The sequence below is a fragment of the Tachypleus tridentatus genome, chromosome 1, assembly GCF_004210375.1.
Source record: "Tachypleus tridentatus isolate NWPU-2018 chromosome 1, ASM421037v1, whole genome shotgun sequence".
In the NCBI taxonomy this organism is placed as follows: Eukaryota; Metazoa; Arthropoda; class Merostomata; order Xiphosura; family Limulidae; genus Tachypleus; species Tachypleus tridentatus.
Window position 1 is genome coordinate 127,460,526 of NC_134825.1, and position 26,577 is coordinate 127,487,102.

The 26,577-nt window shown below is 32.9% G+C and overlaps 1 protein-coding gene across 9 annotated transcripts in view; it reads left to right on the forward strand.

Annotated features, from left to right (window-relative positions):
* The window catches only part of LOC143223081 (disks large homolog 1-like), a 119,156-nt gene that overhangs the window by 64,982 nt on the left and 27,597 nt on the right, over nucleotides 1-26,577 (forward strand). For 6 of the 9 annotated variants that reach the window (XR_013012658.1, XR_013012659.1, XM_076450513.1 and 3 more), the window contains 7 exons: nucleotides 1,587-1,625; nucleotides 7,724-7,771; nucleotides 10,563-10,687; nucleotides 10,889-10,991; nucleotides 13,442-13,645; nucleotides 14,463-14,649; nucleotides 15,257-15,341. Coding sequence is in view for 7 of the 9 variants with exons in the window: in XM_076450513.1 (XP_076306628.1) it covers nucleotides 1,587-1,625; nucleotides 7,724-7,771; nucleotides 10,563-10,687; nucleotides 10,889-10,991; nucleotides 13,442-13,645; nucleotides 14,463-14,649; nucleotides 15,257-15,341 (791 nt within the window). In the remaining 2 variants the exon portion in view is untranslated. The remainder of the gene's footprint in view (nucleotides 1-1,586; nucleotides 1,626-7,723; nucleotides 7,772-10,562; nucleotides 10,688-10,888; nucleotides 10,992-13,441; nucleotides 13,646-14,462; nucleotides 14,650-15,256; nucleotides 15,342-26,577) is intronic. The other 3 variants (XM_076450520.1, XM_076450539.1, XM_076450554.1) reach the window with 1 other exon arrangement.

The following is a 26,577-nucleotide window of genomic DNA, read 5'->3' on the forward strand; positions in this document are numbered from 1 at the left end:
GAATTTTTTTTCATAAAATCATTTTGGTGTTTAAAAGATATACATCTTTTAAACATTTTTCCTGTGCAGTGCTACTTTTTTTAAACATTTTTCCTGTGCAGTGCTACTTTTTTTAAACATTTTTCCTGTGCAGTGCTACTTTTTTTAAACATTTTTCCTGTGCAGTGCTACTTTTTTTAAACATTTTTCCTGTGCAGTGCTACTTTTTTTAAAGTAGTGTACTGGTAAAGAAATGCTCTTATGACAGTATGTATATTAGTGTAAAAGCTCATCAAAAATGACTGGAAATCACTAGAAACAAAATTATTCTATTCAAACCTGGCAATAAAGAAAATGAATAAACAAAAGAAATATACAATTTCCTTTGTGAAGAATATGCAAGATATTGCTCCTGGATCCACTATCTATAACTGATCAAACATGCTACATGTTGATGCCTTTGAATAAAAGATTTTAACGTATGATATTTGTGTGATTACATATATACCTATCCTTCTTCAGAATATAATTTGTGTGTGTGTAAGAACATGGCAAACACAGTTAATGTTTACTTATGTCAGAGTTAATATATACTCAATAACAATAATAATGGAGGAGGAGTGGTTGTGATCTCACTATTAACATGTCTTGTTTCAGAACTATCTTTCCACATTACATCATTAAACTACCACAACTGTTAAAGCTGTCCCTCCAGTATCCCTTCTGAAAAAATTTTGCAAATACTTAACAACAGGACTAACAAAATTAGGATGAACCAGATTAATACCTATTATTAAGCTTTGTCCCGTTGTCATAATCATAACTAAGTTGTACTAAATGGTAGTTTACAGATCAATAATGGGTCTTTCTACAAAAGTTTTCTTTTCTATAAGTATTATTATATTTTTAACTTTATTTATTATTTTGTGCAAACAAAAATATATACCCATTTGGTACATTTTTATCTAACCATTTATTTTAATCTGAAAGTTAATTTACCAGTTTGGCTTTTACACATTTGACTTTATATCATAAAATATTTTAATTTCAAACAAATAAATAAAAAGGTAATAAATGTAAAACAGTAATTGTTAAACTGAAGAGCAAAAATAAGAAAATTAGTATTAAGTAAATACTTTGACCACGATGTTGGTTGTATTAGTCATATTTAAGAGCCTGACCATCAAATAAAAATTGCATATACATACAATCACATATATTCATAAGGATTTATTTCATTGACATGTTTTAAACTGACAGGTCTTGGTTGTTATATTGAATGATATTTCAGGTCATATTTTTGTCAACCACTGCTACCAGAATTAAGACAGAACTAGTCCAAAACTTTGGGAACTCTTCCATGTCATTCTTTGCACTACCAAAAATGTTTATCAAACAATTGTAATCATTAGAGTTAAAGAAAATAGGAATAAAGAAATATTGGACCATTTGATTTAACTACCAGTTAAGGGAATAGGTGAATAAAGCAAAAGTAGTTTTATTTAAACCAAATGCTCATTCATTTAAAATTATTTAATGACTACAAAATTTAACATTTGTAAATGTTGACACTGAATACTAAAATTTTGTGTTTACTTCTTTAATAGGCTCTCACCACACTCTTAGTTGGGGGCAATGAGAGTGAGGTAAGTAGTTTTTTTTTTAACAAAGTATTTATTTATGTAGTGTTATTAGATTGTCAGAAACTCTGGAACTGGATAATGGTTAAAATAATGTATATATATAATCGTTATTTTATTCTTCTGAGATGATACACATCTTTCCCGTACATTTGCCTTAGAGATTTGTTGAGAAAACTTCCACCTAATCTGAGTTTTTTTTGTGAATTGCACTGCTGCATAATGACAATATTATGCAGCAAAAACTCTCTATCAATAGGAGGATGACACAATCTCCATGTGTACTAACTCCATCTGTGCCTTTGCACTTGTAAATTTTCATTATTTTCCTTGGCACTTAAAATATTAGACATGTTTTTGTTCCTTGTTAAGTGAAGCAGATTTCCATTGTTTAGGGAATCTAATTTCTTTAATCTTTTCTTTGAACTATGAACACACTAGTTCATGTAACAGCTACTTCTTGTTTAAGTAACTAATTTCCTCACACGGTATGTAACTATTATGGCTTATGAAGACACATTCCAGGGATGATCTGATGGCCATTGTCAACAGGGTAGTGAGTTCTATTATGCAGCCAGAGTCTTCAGCTCCAGTCCCTTCATTTGTTCCATTCCATTGTTTGCTTGTGCAGGTGAGGAAGACAAATTTGATTGTTTCTTCACCTCGTTATGCTTTGAGGACTTCTCTTCATGTTGAAAAGAAACTTTAAACTTTCTTGCATTTTCAGGTATGTACCATTCACTCTTCTTCTTTCCCTTGGGCCATATTATTCTTTTAGTTCAATACATCTTAATCATAACCCTATCTCAGTTTGTTTACTACTTTTCAATCACTTACAATTTTTGCTATGTCAAACTTTGCCCTTCCAATTTATCTAATTTTTACCTCCTCAGGTTTAGCCATTCTGCATCCATTTTCTTGCTTTACATGTTTAAAAATTAGCCTTGTCTGTGTTTTTTTGGACAGGGGATATTTGGCATTGGTCTTATTATTTTTACAACATTTCTTTACCTTTCCTCAAATCTGAGGCATCCCACCTGCCTCCAGAGATTTATGAGAGTGATTCTCATTTCCTTTACACTTCCACTGTGACTGTTTCACTTCTACCATTTCTTACTCCCTTACCTCTTTTTTACTGATTTGATTGAATCATGGGCTTAGGCTGCTCTTCATCAGTCCTCATGTTTGCACTTTGTTTTCACACTGTCTCCAACCCTTATCTCTTGTTGTGCTTTATCTTAGTCCCTATTTCCCAATTCCCAAATTTCCTATTTTACTTAGTATCAGACTTCCTGAGATTGTCAGTGACAGTTCCATTGTAGTGGGTCCTGTAAGTAAGTGCCCAAGTGTTATGGTTTGAGCTCCTGTGGTCACACTTCCATATCTACACAGGGTTTATTTTACTTTTTACCACCAGACATTTTCTCCAATTTTCTACTCCCTTTTCCTTTCAGTCCTTATCTTGTTTTCTTTACTATTTCTGCTTTCATATGTATTCAACATCTTGTAGAAACTGTGTTCACCATCACCTATAACAATTTCTCACTCCTACTTAATATCTTACTCACTGGAACTTAAAGTCACCAGGATTTTTCCCTGCCCTACTCATTCTGTTTGACAAGTTTAATGTTTGGAGACCGTGGTTTCATGAGAACTGCTTATTCATTTGAGTTACACATATGCATCTCTTCAGTTTGTTCTTGTGCAAGCAGAGGGATTTCTCACATGAATATTTTACCTCACTGGTTCTTCTGTCTCTTCCTGTATTCTAGTATTTGTATGGATGGCTAGACTAATCCAGTATCTTTATCTGTATTTCAGTGCATTCACCCAAAATGGGTCTACACCTATTTATGGACACTTCCCCCTCTTGTTAGGAAGCATCCCTGAATGACAGTTTTATGTCTGTCACATTAAACCAGGATGAGTATTTTATCCATATTTAAGTGCTCAAACTCCTGGTAGACTGTCAGATATGATACCATTCCTAGTAGATGAGTTAATGTCCTATTTAGACAACTCTTTGGTCTCCTAATTAACTGCCATGATAAGTCTAATCCAGGACCTTTTGCTTCCAAACCCTGGATCTTCAATATTGGGTCAGTTTCTAATATGTTGGTTTCCTCTCCTGCCATGAGCTAGGTTGTAAACTACCTCTCTTAATTAGACTGTGTTGTGCCCACAGAATGGTCTTTTCTCCCCTGTTTTATTTCATTGGTGTTGATCTCTTAGGGACTGCACTAACCTTTGCCTTGCCAGCTCTCAGTTTCATGTTTCCTCTCTTCTGATGATCTGTTCTACATGCCTCGGCCCTGGATGTCACTGCCTTTCACCAGGTCTGGTCTAATACTTACCAGAATGCTCACCTACTTTTTCATCTTTTACCTCATCTCCTAGTATTTATTTGAGATTCTTCTTGTTGTTTCTTCATGGTGGTTAACCTTGGTTCCTTTTTCTATACCACTTAACAACAGAACTCTCTCTTTGCCTGCCAACTATATAATATATTACTTTAGCATCTTCCATCTCCTTTCTATCAAGCAATTTTTCATTCTGCTTTCACATTTGGATTTTCCTGATCCATTGCTTTTTGAACCAAACTTTCTAATATGGTAATCTTTTCCGTTCTTGTTCCAGGTATCTTTCTATCTGATTCATCTGCTGGGGTAAGAGACATGGAATTCATCATTGGTACATCTGCTGCTACCTTCCTCCTCCTCATCCTACTGTTGGACATCTCCCTTCCTTTTACCTGTCTGTTTGACATGGCTCATCTGTCTCCATCATTGTTAGTTATCCAGCAGCATTATCTTGAACATTTTGCCTTTTCTGATACTGCAGGATGTTTCCTATCCAGTTCTCTCTATCTTGTTTTGATCCTTTCTTATCACAGGCACATTAACCCTGTTTCCATGCCTGATTGGGATCTCATTGTCCATCCTGCAAGCTCTTACCACTGCCCTTTCGAATTAATGGTAACCTTCAACTTCTACCATTTTTTCTTAAGACATATATCTCATACTTCTTACCTGTGGTTGCTGTTGTTTAGAACTTAATGCTACTGACTCATCTTATACTGCTTTCCACTGTTCCCATATTCTTATTTCTCCAGACTAGTCTTTTCTCACTAAGCCTTCAGTTGCTTAGGGAAGAAACTGCTTCTTTCCTTCTATTTCACTTTTACGTGAGCATCTGGATCTTGACACACTTTTGTACCTTGTGTGTGCTATTTAGCTCATACCTCTCACTTTCAGGGTTTCCATCTTCAACTCTACATTCTATTCATGGACATATCTAGCTTCTGCCCTTATCTTTAGGGTCCAACAATTACTGTATGTTGACCTACTCTTTATAAAATGTTGTTGCTTGTAGACAGTCTGCATCTTTTCCCATCCAATTATTTACTTCTCTCATTCCCTCATGCTTGTTTCTGATGGTCACAGGACAATATTTTACAATCTGGTATATGGACTACCTTGCTTAACTTCATTACTCATTTTCTTGACCTTCTGGCTATCTTGTTTCTCACCATCTTACAGACTACCCACCATCTTTAGACAGATAAGTACATTCCCTTCTGATTATAGCATTTGTTTACAGGACCCCACCAGGTGGCTAGAGGTGCCTCCCAGGGATAATAGTGCCTGTCAGGATAACAGAAAGTGCTCATACCATCTGTGCTTGCTTGCTTGTATGTTCACTGTTAAGATGAGTTGTTACACAAGACATGAGTCATCCTTGTGGTATATTTTAATATATGACTACTGTTCAATCCATACCATATCTATTCCATGGACTATCATTGTTACAGCCAGCAGCAGGGGGTTGCTCTGCCTGCTTTGCTGGCTTTCCAAAATAGGGTTACACAGTCATCTGTTGCATTGTCTTCAGTAAAAGCTTTTTAAGGATACAAGCATTTTCTCTGGGCCTCCCACTACAAATTCCTCCCCCTTTATCTTTGAGTAGAGTAAAGGAGAACCTTACTAATTACCAGTTCCTTGCCATTGGGGTGATGAACCATGAAGGACCATCAATGAGTGGGACCTAACTGCTTGGGTTAGAATAAGGGGTGTCAAACAGTAGGAAGTGGGGCAATGATGACACTGTCAGAGTAGCACAGATCACTCCTTATATAATTGTACCTGCAACATGCCAGAAGGACATCATACAATGACTGTGCCTTTCTCATGCTGTCTGCTTCTGTTCAGTAGCATTGAAACAAGCAATTACAAGACTGTGCCTTTCTCCTACAGCTTACAACTGTCCAAGAGAGTTGAGGTTAACATGCACCACTGTACCATGCCCTCCTCTTGCAGTTATGTCTGTTCAGTGGAGTTGAGGTGAACACACTTTTGTTTTTATATGAATCCTCTTCCTGCAGCCGTTTCCTGTTCAGTTCAATTGAGGTGAGCATTTACTAACAACTTGTGCCCTCCTTCTGCAGCAGATGACTTTCCAGTTGAAGTGTGCAATCTTACTATTGCACACTTTATAACATAAATTTCATGCCCTCTTCCCACAGTTGGTACTGATTCAGGAGTCTGAGGGTATATTTGAGATGAGCACTTACAAACATATCATGCCCTCCTACTGCAACTGATGTCTGTTCAGGCAACTCAAGGTGAGCATATGTTGACTTGACTCACTATGTGATGTAATTTCTGTTTCCCCCTTCAACCGCTAGTATTAGTCCAAGAGTCTGGCAGTAGAGTTGAGGCAGGTGCGCATCAACATTACACAAACTATATCATCAATTCTGTGTTCTTCTCCTGCAGCTGATGTTGGTCCAAGAGCAGGCAATAATAATTTCTATGCCCTCTTCCCACAGCTGGTGTCAGTCTAATAATTTCTGATCATAATGTTGAGGAGAGCACTAAGTATTGTCTTTCTGCTCACTAATTGCATACACGTATTGGCTCTCTGATCTTATATGTGCAAGTACTAGGATGACCATGTTCTTATTACATTCACACGTGTGATACATGAGGCTTGTTTGCTTTTTCCTTCTTTCTATTCTGAAGGGAGCTCACCAAGCTAAATTTTTAACCATTCCCTTAACCATATTGACATGAGATACTAGCTTTCAACTTGAAAAGTTGTGTATTGTTTTGGATGCTAACATTTTTCTTACTTGAAAGTGTTTTCTTCCAATAAATCTCTGCACACATTTCATATATATTCATTTATATATTCTCTGCACATATATTCATATATGTTTTTATATATTTTGCAATATTACACTTTTGTTTTCTAACATAACAAAATTAATAGTGATAAATACTTTAAAAGCAAATGAAGAAAAATCTTACTAAGTCCCTAAAAGTTTGTGGGAAATTAAATTGTTATTGTGTGTTTTCTTCTGGTAAACAGTGTTAATGAGCCATCTATGCCAGAAAAAATGTAGATCTGAAAGATTATTCCAACATTTTTTCAACTTAAAATCTTATACTGAATACCTAAGAGGATTATCAAAAACTTCATATGCAATTTAATGTGATGTTTCATTTAATTGCATTACTGTGATATAGAAAATGGATTGGATAGTGGTTGAAGCTTTTAAGGGTAAGTCTTTAATTTCTAATGAAACAAAAATAAGAAAAGATAGAAACACACAGGCTGTATAGTTTGTTATATGACACAAGAACTTTGTAAGCTAATAGACATAGTTGATTCTAAAAATATCTTTGTTGTTTTTGATTTTTTCTTAAGTTCAAAGACAGAGAAAAAATACGTTATTTTTGAGGAGCTAACAATGTATGTTTTGTTTATATTTCTTTTAAAGATGGATTTTGATTATGTTGTAAAAAAATTATACTTTCTATGACATTTAGCAAGGGTATAAACTTTTCTTCACTTAAAAAGTGTTTATCTCACATGTACTTTCATATTTATGATTTTTTCTTTATATCTTGAAACCCTTCAATGGCACATTTGTATGTCTGTAGACTTATATTCCGAGAAGCCAGGTTCCGATACCTATAGTGGGCAGAGTATAGACTTTCCTTTGTGTAGCTTTGTACATAACAAAACAAATTATCTCTTGACTCTTTTTAAGAATATACATTAAATGTTTAGTTCTTTAAAAAATCTTTTGTTTTCATTAGGCTAGTGGTTGTGGAGATTGGAAGTATGAAGAAATTTCTTTGGAAAGGGTAAGTGAACATTTTGAAGAGTAATGTTCTACAATGACCTTTTTGCAACTGGAAGAAAATTCTACCCAACTGTCTGTATGTATTTCATTTTCATTTCAATAATTTTTATGTCACATTATTCTCATTTCATTGTTTTCCCTTTGAGCTATGTTTTGGATAGCTGTATGCCACATTGTATCTGCAAATATTTTGATTTATTAGATTTTTTCTACAATCACGCATTGAGCTACACTAACGTGGTGTGCTACCTTGTATTCTCAGAAAGCTTTGATTCTAAATAAGCATCATATTTCCATGCATTGTTCAAATGTGCATCAGACTACTTGTGTCTGAGAAGTTTATTGTTATTTGAAGATTTAGCTGTGCATTTTTTCCACATATTGAGTTCTTCAAACATGGAAGTTTGCTCATCTTGATATTTTGTGCTTGTAGTAAAAATGACAACACAAAACAGTAATCTTTGTCAGTAGATGTGGAATATTCATCCCAAAGACATACTTTATACCAGTTAGGTGTGGTTTTTCATTCATGAGCCTTTGGAAAGCCAAAGGGCTCATTAAACCAGGTCAAATTGATGCATTGTGGGGCATTAGGTATTTGTGCTAACTGTATTGCCTACTCCAAGAGTTGGTAAAAGCAGAGTTGACTTTTCACTGGTGCAATTCTCCTTGTGTAATTCTCCAGTACTAGCTTGTTCACCCGATATATCTTCACGTTCTTGTTGAGAAGAATCCACAATACCTATTTGGTTCAATAGTCTATTCTCTGTCAGGTCTTCAGGCACAACAATTTCATCTTTTGTTCTTCACCACTTCATACGTGGTCCACCTGTCTTCTTAATAGATTCATCTTTCTAGAAATTCTCTGATTTATTCTGGATTTTGCAAAATTTTCTGATATCCATTTTCTCAATGTGTTTCTTGATGTGTCTGCACATGTATGCAGAACACTAACTTTAAGTAACAATTAACAACAGTAAAATGCATTGTTTAAAGATACCTGCAATCTTTTGACCTAGAAATGTGAAGAACAACCTTGCAACAAGTACTTGTGTGCAGAGTAAAATTGCTAAAGATAGCTAGGTACACAACAAACCCCTGCTTGCTACTCTACTGCTTACCACAAAACTGTTCTGAAGACTTTATTTATCAATGTTTCTGAGAAAGACAGGCCTAGGTCTGTTTTTAGTCCTTTTGCAGGGAGGAAGATTGTCATCATTCAGGCAAAGCATAATATTTATAGCTTAAAACTTAATTAGTAACAGAGTTATCTAATTGAAAATCAAACTTTTCTTACCATGCTTGCCTGTCAGTGCTTCCTTTCAAAACTTGCCAGTAGTTTTTTCTGACTAAGTCATATATTATGTATAACCAATAGAAAACTAAGGGTTCTGCCTTTGAAATGGCATATTATTCTACTCTTCTTTCTTCTGAATAAATAAAGTGTAGTTTGGATTTCAGTTTTACTTTTTTTTGCATGGGAAACAGATAAACCAGTTTTGCTTAACTTCTAACGACGTTTGTGGCATAGTTAGAAAACCAGAAAATTTATGATAGTTTATTGGACATATTCTGTGTTTTTTCGAGCATTATTTAATTACATAAATAATTAATTAGTGTAGTAGTACCATTAGTATAAAAAAGTAGACTTAAATGTAACACCTATTATTGTGGGACATATCTGGTTAACTTCTAGCATACAAAAAAACAAGTTCTGTATGACAGTAGTGCATGTGTGAACATTTTACTTTAAGCACCATGTTGTGTGTATTAAACTGGCTAGGAATAATTAGATATGAACAAATAGCCACAGACTTCTGAAGTATCTATATTCACTGCAGCATAAATAAAAATACAAATTGTCCTGGTTAGAACATGATTTTGCAGGATAGGGTTTGCCTAGTTAATATGATGCAGAACAGTATAAGTGCTTGCTCATTCAAATTGTAATGAAAAATGGGACTGATGGCTAATCAGTACATTTGAATATGTTATAGTTGTATTAAGGATATTCATTCCACTGTTAACCTATAAGTAGATATGGTGGCTCATTATAGCCACTGGAAGCTTCAGATAATGATAACTTGAAAATACATTTTTTGTGTTTTTGTTTACATATATATAATGTTTAAGACAGAATAATCACATCATCTGTGTAGCATATTTGCAAGAGGGATTATATTAGCATAATATTTTGTGGTATTATTATTAATTAAATGTACCTGTAACATAGCAAAGGGATTTTTAACTTCTAGCTCACCCCTGTGGTTTAAGGCAGGTGTTGTGAGTGCTTATTGTCAATTAATTATAGTAGAGCTAAGTGAAAAACATTGAAGATCCAGTAGATTAATTATTGTTTATAATTTTCACCTTCTTGTTGTTGCAACTGGTGAAAAGACAAATACTTGTATGGTAAATGCTATTAAGTTTTATTTATTATAAACTTTCAAGAAGTTTTAAAGAACTTGTGAGTCTTGTCCATTTGAAATAAATTTATGTTTGATGCTACAATGGTGAAGTTTGTGCTACTGGCTGTAGAAAATAAACTTACTAAAAGTGCTAGCGTTTTGTTTTTCTAGCAAAGACCAAACTTTTATTTTTAAATAAAGTACCATTATGCATTTTGATGAAAACATTACTATAGCATTTCTTGTATTGCTTTAATGATGGTGGTCATAGTTTTCTGTTTCTATAAGTTAACTGATCTTTGTATAAATATAACATGGTGATAGATTTATTTATATTTCTAAATAGCCACATAAAATAAAAAGTTTTTCTGTTGGTTTTCATAGAAAGATCCAGGTCTGGGTTTTAGTATAGCAGGTGGCACAGATAATCCTCACATTGAAGGTGATTCTAGTATTTACATCACTAAACTTATTCCTAGTGGAGGAGCAGCAGTTGATGGAAGACTGAGGTGAATTGTTAATACTGTAAAGTGTATTTAAACTTGAACAGTTTCTCCATTTTTTTTGTAACTTGAAATTAAGTATTATAAAAGGTAGTTGTTGAAAGATTCAATCATTTGGTTTCATGTTTAAACGTTTCTTTTTTTTAATTAGGTTTATGTAAAGCTATGTTAATTTGTAGAATAATGAACTTTTGTCATTTTTTCTAGAGTAAATGACATTATACTCAGAGTAAATAACACAGAATTGCTTGATGTTCCACATTCTGTTGCTGTAGAAGCCCTGAAACATGCAGGAAATTATGTGAGATTGGTAAACAGTGTTTTCTTTGTATTTTATCATTTATAGGGGAATAGTTACACTCGCAATGCAAATTGAATTAGATCTTCTAAATTATTGGTTGTTTTTCCTTAAGTAGAGCAGTTGTTAACCATAATCTAAGACGTTTTGTTTATAGTAAAATTATTTTATAAATCATTAAAATTGACATAGATCTTTTACCTTTAAATAAGGCTGACATTGAAATAACACTTAAATGGTGAACAGTAATAATTATATTGTGTAATAATTCTAAGAGTACACAAGTGAAAGCTCAATAGAAATATGGTATATCAACTGTATTATGTTTACTATATCCAGACTGGTGTTTAGCTAGTAACTCTTTTATTTCTCTTTGTATTAACACTTCAATACTTTTCTGAAACTTGAAACAGATAAACATTTGAAAGGAATGTCATTTTTCATGATAATACAAAATTTCAAACTCACATGACAGATTTCTGTCTCTTTAATCTCCAACTATATTGAATCAACACACCCAGGATGATTTTTTTTTTATTGCATTGGGAAAAATCATTGGGAGAAATTGTTAAAAACTTGAGATGAATTTTCTACAAATTCTGTAGCAAATGTAAAATAAAATATCTTATCTTTACGTGTATATGAATTCACAGCCTTAAATGTTATTGTGATATGTTTTTTTTATAAAGAACTACTAAAATGTTTACCTTTGTTGTAATTTAATTTTTTTTTTCATGTCTTCTTACATTCTTGTAAATGTTTCTAGTAAAGTTTTTATTTTATGTAACTAGAAATTTTATCTTTGTTTTGATTTGAAAATCAGCAAATAGTTCCATGTGATTATGATCATCAGCATACATTAACCCTTTTGCAATGTGCTTGGTATAACAAGGAGTTCGTATACACATCTGCACACGTTAAGTATTTACCCTATAACTTTTTATACAGTATGTGTATGTTCACAAAATTTGGTAGACTTTTAGTAAAGATTACAAGTTCTTTTTAATGAAGTATTGTTGCTAAAGATATGTTTGTTCAAATATCAAGTCTGTTTTGTTACTAATGTGAGTGTGAAGTGATTTTGTGTTATGATTAACAAAATCTATTCTTTGTGCCAGAAATCTCAAATATTATTTGTGTAATCTCTAAAATCTCCTAAATACATTTCAAGCATTTGTTTACAGTAAGACTTTATATTTTATGCTATTTTCCATACTCTAATTATGTGGAATATGTCAATTGACTGAATTCATAACCATCATAAAAAAAGAAAATAAACACAAATTGTGCTCTTTTTCATGCTAGAATGACTACATATTATAACACAAAAATACAAATGTTTAGTCTAAGTACCTTAAGTTTCATAACATTATATATGTATTATTTTTTATTGTGTTGACCTTCACTCATGTTCAGCTAACATTACGTAACTTGTATTGATGTGGTGCACATGCACTTGTTTCGTATTCAGTAGTATAAAACTGACCTTTAGTCTTCCCTGTCTTGGCTAAGTTTTAGTAGATGAGTATTTTATGATATATGGTCACATTTCAATTATTATACATTATATATGTATACAGATTATTACTATTTAAAAATAAGTTATTAAACTTATTTTTCTTAAAATGTAGAATGATAAATAAAGAAGTAAATATTTTTAGACTATCAATCCTTTTGGACCATTAGACTGCTTTGCAATGTTACCAGTTGGTCATTAAAACCATCAGGAAACTCCTCACCATTACTGAGGATGTGGTCAATTGGAATAATGATGTGTGCAGCACTTAACTGGTTGTTGTGTGACCACTCAGCTTAGAGGGAATGCTGGTCAAGTACATAATAGCCTAACTATGCCTTACTATATTCCACCTCATCTTGTTCCATGAAAAACATTTCCTATCAAATTGCAACATCATAATTTCAAAGGTGTATAAAGAAGGTTAATACAAGCTTTAGAAAAATCAGTATTCTAATTGTGATGGAATTTGTTCATAAATGTTATATTTTTAGCAACATTTCATCATTTACTCTTGCTCTAAGTTCATTAACATTCATTAACAACATTTCACAGCATGATATATATTTAGGTTTTTAATTACTTATAAGCTTTTATTATGCCCTTGTAATGTTTTGTTATAAATACTGTTTTTGACTAGTTAATTACACTGGCTTTTAAACATGTTTCATTATTTTAAATCTGTCATTCCTTGAAAAAAAATTGTATCAAAAAGAATTCTTTTAAAAGTTTAATTTTCTTTATTGATTTTTATATTTGGTTTAACAGGATGATAAAGGTAACATAGAAGTAAACTGAAATTCTGACCTATAGAAAAACCAACACAACATTAAGTAAACATTATATTTCTTATTATACAGTTTTAATTTTTGGCACTTGAGTATGTTCAAGAAAGTGTATTAATTTGTTAATTTTTGGTTTTACATTGTATTTGAATTTCTTCAAGTTTGTGAAGCGAAGACAACAGCAACACAGTCACATTATTGAAATGGAACTACTGAAAGGGACCAGGGGTCTAGGATTTAGTATTGCAGGAGGAATAGGAAATGAACACGTACCAGGGGACAATGGTATTTTCATTACCAAAATCATGGAAGGAGGTGCAGCCTTCTCTCAAGGAATACTTGAAGTAGGGGACAAACTAGTAGCTGTAAGTTGATCATTATTAGTATTTGTCGTGTCATTACCATGTATGTTTGTGATGGTGAATGGAGGTTATTAAATTAGAACAATATTATATGACTTTATGTTATATTTACTATTGATGTTTCACAAATAACAATTAATTTGAATAATTTTCTTGTGTTTAGGTTCAAATTCCAGATCTCCAAATAATGCAAAAATTAGTATTAGTGTTTGTAACTTTAGTAGAATTAAAATACTTTAACTTCTTAGACATTGGTTGCATTATGGATTTTAAAAAGTGTATTGAAGGATTTTAGGATAACTTTTTTAAAATTAATTCTGTTGCTGCTTTATTCAAATATGTTCAGTTAAGTATGTACAAAAGCACTTTCTGTATTTTCAGTTAGTGTTTTTGTAAGTAAAAATTTGTATACGAGTAAATGTTTTCCTATTTCTTTGAAAAGAGGCAGTATTGTGGAAGTTTAATTTTTGTTTATTGCATATATTGCCAAATGAAATATTTAGCTCCTAATAAACAAAATTTTTCCTGAGTCATCAGAAGAAAACATTAAATTTGTTCTGTGATTTAGAACTTTTTCAGAAGTGCCTAATACAAAGTTACGAGTTTAACTAATAGTACTAGGTTTACGATGGTTTAACAGTACTAATTTTGAAGATTTGTATAGGATTCGTCCAAAGAAGCTTTAAATTGAAATGTTTAGTAAACTTCGTGTTACCTCTGGAAGGCTCATGGTTGTGTTCCTACTGTTTACATGTTAATTTATCAATATCATTACTTTAAATCACATGTTGATTGTAGCATTTTCTTTTTGTTTTGAAAGGTTGGAGAAAAGAACTTGGAAAATGTCACTCATGAAGAAGCTGTTGCTACACTAAAGGCTACATCAGACAGAGTCATTTTAATGGTAGCTAAGTCAAAACCACCAGCTTACATCAATCATGCCTCATCATCTGTACCCTCTGAATCTCTTCAAGACTATGCTCTACATACAGTTACACCACCTTCTTGTAACTAAGGATTGTTGACTTTTCAAATGATCTGATGATTATATTTTACTATTTACTTTTGCCAGATGTTTATTTGTTTTTAAATTCTTGTTCATGTTGCTATTAACTCTGTGTAATGTCATATACTCCTATTTGTATCAATAGGCATGTGATGTGGGAAGGATATTACATTTTGGTAATTTGTTTAATTATTTTTTTTATGCAAAGAGTTTTACATTGTAATGTTTTGATATGCCTTATCATTATATGCATTTGTTATGCTAGTGAGATGTTTAGTATCAGATGTATATTACACTAATATGTTTTGACATATTTTGCTATAGTCAATGTATTTGTGATTTGGTAATAATCTGGTACCAAAAGGGCATCACATTATTTTGTTTTGAAATTATGTTATGTAATTGCATTCATATGTGATTTCTAAGCAGTTTTCTTATATTAAGAGAGTATTACTTTAATGTATCTGTCATTATTTAAAGCTTTCTTGTCCCTAGTAAAATTATTTTAGGACTTTGGATCTGTAATAGTCACATTAAAAAAAGTCATAGTATATGATTAGAGAGATATGATAAACATTGTGTGTATTTATTGTGTATATTTTTTTCAGCAAATGTATCAGTCAGTGAGTTTCATCATGAGCCTCCATCCAACATGTGCCCTTCAAGAGTATTAACAGATGAAAACATCACAAGGTATGGTTCATTTGCTTTCTCATATTAATCGGGTGTTTTGTAATTGTGTAATTGTGAAAATAAGTACAATTTTTATAAATGTAAAATAGATAAATAATTAGACATTCTTGGGAATTATGGATTTTCTTCCCATCTCCCTTGTGTCTTTTATACAGCTTTTGAATCAGTGGTGTTTGTGAACAAATATTATTTGTTATCTACCTGTCTTTGATTTAAAACACATGAAGAACTAAGTAAGAGGGGTCTGAAGAAACAAATGCTTTCAGTAAAGAGTGAGTTTAATAAATGTGGTGTAGCCTTAAATTACTCAGTGTATTATCAGCTTAGAGGTTTTACACTATAGTACAAAATGTATGTGTGCTGCATATGTACTTTTGACTGCCATAATTTTTGCTGATGAATTCTGATAAAAATGGAAATGTTTCTGACTAGTTACTTTGGATGAGTAAAATATGCATCTGCAACAGTATATTTAAATTCTCCTCATCTGAAATCAATAAAGGATAAAAATAAAGTGTAGAGAGAGACTTGTAAAATGAATACTGATCTTAATTACTTTTCTTGCCATTTTATGCACTTCACACCATTGCTGATACGTGTATTCTTAATACCCAGTTAGTACATGTATTCTCAACAAGAATAACTACACATATCCATGATGAAAATAACCATTAGTGTGTATATTCTTTGTAAATGGCAATAACTATGATTTGGCATATGTATTTTAAATGAGAATTACTAGTTGGTACTTGAATCCTCAATGAGAATAAACTGAGAGTTGGTATGTGTAATCAGTGAGAATATCTACCCTTTGATGAAATTGATCCTCAAGGAGAAAAAATACCAGTTGATATGCATATTAATTTTAGTTTTGTTAAGAATGGTATTGGTAAATAGTTGTTGCCCCCCAAGTTACCATACATTATCTTTTATATACTTGAGAAATATCTAAAAATATAAATTGAAACATGGCATGCGAATTTGATACAGTTGTTTATACTCTTATACATGTTACTAGTTAAGAAAACTAAAAACTTTTTCAAATAATAAAAAAAATACTGAAACACCATTTTCAAAGAGCACATGTTTAGCTTCTGGTGGTTCATGTAAATTACAACTATTCAATCTAAAAATAGTTATAAATGGTATAAGTATTGAGAAAAGTAAACTATCTTGTCTTTTGACAACTGGAGTGAAGAAGATTGTTTATTGTGAATGAAAGTTACCAGTTGTAAATCTTTTTTTGTGATCTGTAACTTGTCAAATGTAGATTAAACTATCTTTTCTGTGTTAATTTTTTTAAAACCACCACCATTTAATCAGCTGTCATAATCACAATATTTTATATATAAAGATAATGAACAAAATATTTTAAAATATATTTATCAGCTAATTATTTGCTAATAAACTATCAGATTCTTTTATTGTTAGAAAAATCACTCTCACACAAGCATTGATAACTACATTATTAATATAATAATGAACATAAAATTAACATGTGTAACTTTATATAAAATGTCTATTCTGTCATTAATTATAACCCTAATCAGACCCAAGGAGAAGCTTCTGCAGCCTACTTCCTCTCTCTACCTTACTTTGTGAGTCAGGAGTGGCCTACTGGTTAACGTGCTTCAACTGTGAATCTGAGCATTCATGGTTCTAGGTTCATTGCCACCAAACAATGCACTTTGGGATCATGGGTACACTATAAGTAGTAGGATTTTACCTTCATTCTCAATCAAACAAAAGTAGCTCAATAGTTGACACTGGGTGCTTTGCACAAAGTTTTGAAACAGTATATTTGTTCATGTGAAATACTTGTTATTTTGAAGCACAGTTTAAATTTTTTTTTTTTAAATGTGTATATTTGTGACTATATCAAATGTGTACTTGAAGCACTTGTAGAAGACATGGGGTTTAATACATTAAATTAAAATGATTTTGAACATATCAGAAAGTCACATGATAATCACACCATTATAAACTTGTAAGAAACTTACAATGTTTTAAAATCCACAAACACAAAGGTTAATAATAAAAGCTATCCATATGTTCAAGACAACAGTATGCAACATAATAAGGAAGGGTTTTCATCTGCAAAAGAGATACAAGTCAAGTTTCCACAAGATTTTTCCATCACATATTTATTCAGCTGTTTAATACCTTAAGTCACTATGGGTTTTCATGCTATTTAGGCCTTGCATGACCAGGTGGTTAAGGTGCTCTGCTCACAATCTGAATGGTTGCAGGTTCGAATCCCCTTCACACCAAACATGCTTGCCCTTTCAGCCATGGTGGTGTTATAATGTGATAGTCAATTCCATTATTCATTGGTAAAGTTGTTGGTGTGTGATGGTGACTAGCTGCCTTTCCTCTAGTCTTACATTGCTAAATTAGAGACTGCTAGTGCAGATAGCCCTTGTGTAACTTTGTGGGAAATTAAAAAAATAAAATAAATAAACAGTTCATGCTATTTCATTCAAAGGCATACTGTTCAAGTCATTGGGTGCATTGCCTGTGATTTCTGTACAATCTGACTGTTGAAAAAAAGTGCTGGGAAATCCTGTTAATTGTACACTAGATAAAGTATGAAAAGGCTACAGGTAGGATTCATGTCAGACATGAAAATCTTATGACATAACCATTTTCAATGAGGGCTATTCTAATGGTGTGGTAAAGTTCCTACATTGTTTTAATATAATTTACTCAACCCTCTCTGTGTACAATTGTAGATACCTCTGTCAGTTTTAAGATTCTAAATGTATTAGTTTTTGAAGTATCTCCATAGTCTGTTATATAGTTTACAGCTTATCATCAACTTGCTTTTTATATAGGCTGAGTTAAAACAACAGTGGCAAGACTGAGTGTAAAGTTGGATATTATATAGTTATTTCATAAAATTTAATGTTTTATTTCATTGAGCTTGTAAAATGACATACATATATGAATATTTATACAAATGTGTTGATAACATTAATGAAATTAAAATGGATTCCCTTGTAATGTTATTGATATCATTAGACCTGAATATTTAGGTAAAATTCATAAGTAACTAAATAAAATGAGATATTTCAAGGCTACTGATGTTAACAATATTGCTATACACTAACAAACATGCACTAGCAAGGGAAAATAAATCGTATAAGCTTTTTGCAGAACCTACCATGAAATATATTTAAAATTATTAAACTGAATCTGGACTACAATTTTTTCATGATTGAAAATATATAATCTTATGCACTTTATGAATGCAAATGACTGATATGTAAATCTGTGTTTACTTAATGTACTGTGAGGTGGTTTCAAGAACGCATTAAATAACATCCTGTTTTATTAGTGGAAAACGAAAATGCGTAACTGCACACTTTCCATGAACATGACATCATTGCTTGTGCATTATTCTCACAAAAGAGAATTGATGAGAAATATTACATACAAAGAATAATATATTGGTTAATAGGTTACAGCTAGTTTGGTAGTTAGCTTTTTATTAAGAATATTTTTAAATGTCATCTGATTTAATTATTTTAAACACCAGTAGATGTTTAGTTGTTATTGCCAGATGGAGAATTCAGTAGTAGTTCCAAAACCTTAAATGCTATTTTAAGTTATAATTGTCTAATCTTAAGCAAATGTTTAAGGACATTATACTAAAATTGTTTCAGAACCTTGCTTCTCCATTACAGTCCATGTCATCCTTCGGACATACTTCAACTTATGAATGTGCATCTTGACAATAGGCAAATTTTCTATTACAAAGGGTTCCATCGTATGATTGTTGTGTTCAAACCATACATTTTCTTCCTGCATGGTCTCCGTAACCCATCTAATGTAGATGAACAATGGTCTGATAGCACAGAAATCCATAGGCTCATATGGAACAGCATGAACACCCATTTCATTTTCTAGTTGCTTGAAATTTAACATCAAACAATGTTAAACTGTAGCTCTGGTACATTCTGTTTCATCACTACTTTATATTGCCTGTGTTTTTCACGTGAATTATTTATTTACATATGCAATTTTTATTGTATACCCGACTATTAGGATGTACTCAGCTGTCTACAAAACTTGATGTTATTTTAGTTACCAATTTTTATGCATTCACCCCTTCTTACACCCTCATATTTTTCTGTATCTATATTCATTAACTGAGTGTAGCAAACTGTCCAACCACTGATATGTTCAGCCCAGTTTTACCACCCTTTAAGTCCCATTTATGAAGCCACTTTCAACCTTTTACACACATTGACTCATCCCCTTTCATCTTTCCTTATTCAACCTACTGTCTATACATCAACCTCTCCATTCATGTAGTAATCCATCCTGCTATTTATCTTGATGTGTATATGTATGTTAACAGCCAAATGCCTTACTAGCTGGCTCTAGGGGCTAGAATCATATGAAAATGTTGTAAACACAGTTCAATTTTCCACCACCACCACCACTTAATGAAATCTGCCATGTTTGGTGAATTACAATAACATTTAGTTGTTTTCTATATGCTGCAGTCTCCTTGTCTTTAACATAGGATACCATTGAAGCGCTTAATGTTTTCATTTGATAAATACATATATAAAATTAGTTAGGCACAATTTTCACCACTCCCATACATTGATTTCTGTTTTAGAATTGAAAATAAATTACATTTTCGGTTTGTTTCTATATCAGCTTGGTGTTTAAAAATTCAAAATAAGTTTTATTTGTGCAATATCATAATTATATTATTATTCTATTAAAGGTGTGTAAATGTCTGTTTACCAGGTTAAGCTTTAATACAGATTTAAACATCTGTTCATTCGCTTCTTCTCTAAAATAATTCGTAATACATTTAACCAGATGCTCTGTCCATATAGGTCAGCTTTAGTAAGTACTATTTAGAGCTTTCAAACATTGGAGTTTAAGCAGTGGCAGCCGTAGAAAAGTGCAAGCGATGCAGGAGCATATGGGGCCTTAAAGGTTGAGTAAGACTTTTGTAAGTTTAATATTTTACGTATTTGGTCCATGGTCTTTTTTTTTTATATTCCATACTGATAGTTACTGCTAATGTTATATAAACAGGTAAGTTTAATACTATCTCTTGTGTGTGTATGTGTATGTATATATATATATACAAGAAGAAGGGCATTGCTTGAAACTTTGTATTGACAATAGTATTTCTTCTAAAATATATATAAAACTTCTTGGGGTTTGGCCTGTGTTATCATCTTTCTTTTAACATTATCCTAGCCAAACTCAAGACAGTAGTAACGTTTGTCCTCTGACTTATGATCATTTGTTACGTCTGATGTGTACTAAATTTCACTAGGTCTCCCAATTTGGTTTGGGGTGTTTTAAATTTCTCGCAAAGCTACACGAATCCTACCTGTAGGCCTTCTATACTTTATCTAGTGTACGATTTACAGGATTTCCCAGCACTTTTTTTCAACAGTCAGATTGTACAGAAATCACAGGCAATGCACCCAATGACTTGAACAGTATGTCTTTGAATAAAATAGCATGAACTGTTTATTTATTTTATTTTTTTAATTTCCCACAAAGTTACACAAGGGCTATATTCACTTGCAGTCTCTAATTTAGCAATGTAAGACTAGAGGAAAGGCTGCTAGTCATCACCACACACTGCCAACTCTCAGGCTACTCTTTTACCAATGAATAGTGGGATTAACTGTCACATAATAACATCCCCATGGCTGAAAGGGCAAGCATGTTTGGTGTGATGGGGATTAGAACCTGAGACCCTTGGATTATGAGTTGAGTGCCTTAACTCCCTGGCCATGCCGGGCAGGTTTCCCAGTGAGACAGCATTAAATTTATGGACTTATAGTGTTAAGATCCACAGTTCATTCCTCATGGTGGAGACAACAGATAATGTAATATGGCTCTGCTCTATAACAAACAGACAAAAAGATTTGTTGGACTTTACCAACACTGATATATTTTCTTTACCATCCTTAAGTGGTTATGCAAAAAAACATCTTTTATTTAGTTTCTAATTTTTTCAAAATGTGCCATTTCATATAGGGAAAATAACACGGGAACCTTGTAGTCAGTGTTTGTTGTTGTTGTTGATTTATTAAAATATTCAGAGAGAGAAAGACAGTGAATTATTTTCACTAATCAGTAAAAATGACCAAACCACACTTTACATTACTTATTTTGTATCAGTTTGCCTCTTATTACTTCAACGATAAGTCTGAGAGCTTTTCATGTTTCTTGCAGGTTTCAATAGTTGAGATGGGCAGAGCACAGGTAGCCCATTGTGTAGCTTTATGCTGAACAACAAATTAGATTTTTTACATCTGTACTCTTAGTTTTTGTTATTATTTTCGTCTAAATAGTATGATATAACAATCCATTTTCACATTACATATTTTAACGATATAACAATCCATTTTTACATTACATACAGTCATGTGAAAAAGTTAGGACACCTTATGAAAGCCTGTGTATTTGTGTAACATTTTTGGATATATAGATATTTAATCTCAATTTCAACAATACTGAAATATTATAGGAATATAACTAAACAATAAAAATTGAAGAAAAGACTTTTCATGATCTTCTGTAAATGTAATTCTACAAAAATGCATATTCTAACTGAGGAAAAAGTTAGGACATCCTACCCCCTAATAGCTAGTGTTACCCCCTTTGGCTGAAATAACTGCAGTGAGACACTTCTTGTAGCCATCTACTAGTCTCTGACATCGGTCTGAAAAAGGTTTGCACCACTCCTCAATGCAGAATTCTTTCAGCTGTGAGATGTTTGAGAGGTTTCTTGCATGTACAGCCCATTTCAAGTTACCCCACAGAATCTCAATGGGATTAAGATCTGGGCTTTGACTTGGCCATTCCAGGACTCTCCATGTTTTAGTTTTCAGCCAGTCCTTGGTGGATTTACTGGTATGTTTTGGGTCATTGTCGTGTTGCAGGGTCCAGTTCCGCTTCAGCTTTAATTTTAGTACAGATGGTCTCACATGATCCTCAAGCACCCTCTGATACACAGTAGAATTCATGATGGATTCTATGATTGTGAGCTGTCCAGGTTCTGCTGCAGCAAAGCAGCCCCAAACCATGACACTTCTACCTCCATGCTTCACAGTTGTTATGAGGTTCTCTTCCTGGAATGCTGTATTTGATTTACGCCAAACATGTCCTCTGTTCTGGTGTCCAAATAATTCAATTTTGGACTCATCTGTCCAAAGAACATTATTCCAGAAGTCCTGGTCTTTGTCTACACTCTCTCTGGCAAACTTCAGTCTGGCCTTGATGTTTCTCTTAGAGAGCAAAGGTTTCCTCCTTGCTCACCTCCCATGCATGTTAAACTTATGCAATCTCTTTCTGATTGTAGAGGCATGCACTTCCACATCAACAGTAGCCAGAGCCTGCTGTAGGTCCCATGATTTCTTCACCCTAACACATGTTAGGGTGTTTGGAGACCTCTTTTAGCATCTTGCGGTCTGCTCGCTGGGTGAACTTGTTTGGACGACCAGACCTGGGCATGTTGGCAGTTGTTTTGAAAACCCTCCACTTGTTGACTATTTTCTGGACAGTGGAATGGCTGATTTCAAAATCTTTTGGGATCTTTTTACCTTACCAGACTCATAAGCTGCTACAATTTTCTTTCTGAAGGCCTCAGACAGCTCTTTTGCTCTCACCATGGCGCTCACTCTCAGTTCAACAGTCAGGAGCACACCAAACTAAATGTCTGAGGTTTAAATAGGGCAAGCTTCATTCAAAATGCTGAGTAATGATCTTCTAATCATGTGCATCTGGTGTGATACACCTGTGTGTGAGTTGGGCCATTTTAAGTGGGAATAAATGTGGGGGTGTCTTAACTTTTTCCTCAGTTAAAATATGCATTTTTGTAGAATTACATTTACAGAAGATCTTGAAAAGTCTTTTCTTCAGTTTTAGTTGTTTAGTTATATTCCTATAATCTCTCAGTATTGTTAAAATTGATATTAAATATCTATATATCCAAAAATGTTACAAAAATACACAGGCTTTCATAGGGTGCCCTAACTTTTTCACATGACTGTATTTTAACGATATAACAATCCGTTTTTACATTACATATTTTGTGATTAATAATTGTATCGTATTAAATACTTAGTACATAAGGGAAGACACATTTAATTGTACGACCTAAGTAACTTGGTTTATACCGTGGTGTTGTTGGGAAATACAAGAAATTTAACGTAAACTTAATTATATACATCGTGCTGTTTGTCATTATCTTTCTTCTTGGCCCCAAAGAAATTGGAAATGTTACTTTTTCATGATAAATGCAAAGCTTTTTATAGAGTATCTTGTTAGTATTTCAGGAGTTTTTTTTATTTCCTCGATTTTATCTGCATTCGAACTATCAATTTGTTACATAGAAGCGTCCATCTTTCCATCTGTGTAACAGAATATAAAACGTGAAAATCTCTGTACCTTAGTTTGGTTTTAGTTGTATACTTATTTTCAAACGATATGTATTTTTTACATATTTTTGTTTTTCTAATGGTGTTTTTTCTGTGTCTATAAAAAAAGCAAAAAAAAACCCCAGCGGGAAACGCCTGTATCGCGTGTTTTTGGTTATTTAATGTTTCTACGTAGTTGTTGTTGTTAAAAATGTACCAGAACTTTCTCTGTTGGCACGTTCGTGTCTAATATTGGTCAAGAAACTGTACTTTGCAGAATGACAAATAAACATAAAAAAAACTTTTAGAAGGTTTTAGGTATCCGTACAGAATTTATTTCTCCGCATGTTTTTAAAATTTCCAAGTTTTCTAAGCAAATCTTAGAGATTGTGTTGCTAAAATAAAATTATCAAAGCGAAAAGGAAACATAAGAATACCATTGTTTTCAGAAAAATAACTAAAATCAGGTTATTTGCATGTTTATTTAACATAAAGATTTAGAAATAAAATTTGTTTTTTGACGCGCTACTTGGTTACCACTTTATATAATGATAGAAGAAAAAAACATTGTTTTTGTTTTGAATTTCGCGCAGAGCTATACGAGGGCTAACTGCGCTAGCCGTTTCTAATTTACCAGTGTTCAGAATAGAATGAAACCAGCTAGTTATCACCATCCACCACTAACTCTTGAGCTACTATTTTACCAACGTTTAGTGAGAATGACTAACTTTTTAACGCCCCAACGGCCGAAAGGTCGAGCATGTTTGGTGTGAGGGGGATTCGAACCCGCGACCCTCAGATTACGAGTCGAGCGCCCTAACCACCTGGCCATGTCGGGCCAGAAAATATGCATAAACTCAGTATTTGGGTAAAAGTATAAAATACCTTTATTATAAACTTAAGTTTTCGTTGTTTTAGAACCATATTTCTGTTGTGTTTTTGTTATTTTTACCCGGTTCACAATTCTTTAGGATTTTCATAGATAAAACTCGTATATCTTGAATTGGTTCTTCGCTTTTCTGATTAGTGAATGAATATAAATTGAGACTGAAAATAAATACAATTGCAGAACATTCCCGTTACTGATAGAATTACCTATAAGAAAAAGGTTTAAGCTGTCACGGGGACAGATGTGAAGTTTCGTAAACTATAACATACTGGTTATTAAAAGTTGATCCCAACTAAATGAAAGAACCTGAAAAAGTACAGAGATGAACAAACCACTCAGGAAAGTCACGTTGTCCGTACAAACATAGCAAACCACTTATTTTCAGTTGTTAAATGGGCATTTTAAATAACTTTTTTCGCTTATCAATTGATTAAAAGTTAATTTATTTGTTAGCGTTATGTTCTCGTTATTGTTCTAACCGACATATTCGTAATATCATTTGAAAACGACACCTTAGTGTCAGTTCAGGCGCTTACATCTCTGGTAAAATACTATGCCCTTTTCCTGATAAGCAGTGCACCTGTCTTCTCGAAATTAAGAAAAAATCACTACGCCAGACACATCACAACAGATGACGAAATAGGAGAACCGAACTATTAATTGATTTCATAACTATTACAATCTATGAAAAGAATGAACGAATGTATTCAAGACGTATGTAACGCCCGTATTCTGACTTACGTGAGTAGGCGTCATGTAATAAACTCTTTGTCAAAATACCTGATTCACCCTCGTGGCCGTTACCCAAAATGGGCTGAGCAGACATGCCGACAGTTTTCGGGCTTGCCTTGTCGACGTGTGTAGGTTACATACGCCGGCAATCAGTCTGCACTAAACTTCTGTTTAACGTGTACGAATGACGTGGGTTTCACTGTTGCGCGTCAAGGTTTATCGTACACACACACACACCCATCTTTATACACAGCTTCGTCTTTTCTAGTGAGATTACCTAATTCGTATGATTGGTTACTTTCTGTGTAATAACGTCATAATGTTGTACAAGTGAAAAAAAATAGTATACAACGACTTCTCTGTTGGTTTATGTGTTTCGTTCTGCTGTTCATCACATCAAACTAACAAATCAGGATACGAGTTGAGCTGCTAACTATTAACGAAACAAGGTAGAGATGACAGTTAAGTATGTCTGTAGGCTCATAACGTTTTATATAACTATAAATTAAAGACTTTTGAACTTTTGACAAAAAAATATTTAGCTACTTTCCACTTAAATATTTGTAAAAAAAATATTAAATGTTAAAATAAGTCTGAACAGTATTATGTTTATAGTTATATTTTTCCAGTAACGTTGTTCAAAGATTGTTTGTTGTGTTGCCAGTTTCTAAATTGCTTATTTTCTTTAAAATGTTTCCATGTGTTTGTGATTGAATAGTAACTGCTAGGTTGTTCCCTTCCTGTCTTTCATTAGCATTTCCAATTGAAACTGTTTATTCAGTACCTATATATCTAATATTTTATTTGTATGTGTAACTAAAACTGTGAAATGTGCCAGGAAGTACTGCATTTTGTGTTGTAAAAATTTGTGTGAAAGTGAAAAACAGTATACGTATGTAAACAATATGTCGACCATACGATATCTACTATATTTAGTGCTGACAAGGCTTTCAACCTGATATTAGGGCTCATAAGGCTAGCAGAGATATGAAAGACATAATAGTTGTTTATATTATCTAGTGAAGTGAAATAGAATTACTTGAGAGGTTAAAACTCCTCCTGCCAGAATTTGGCTTTTTATTTTTTTTAAGGTTCATTGTAGCATATCCTCTGTGTGTCTCTCTCTCTATGTACATATATATATAATACTCCCTGTTTGTACTTGACTGAGTAGTGTTCATTACATTGAAATAATTTAAAGAGCAGA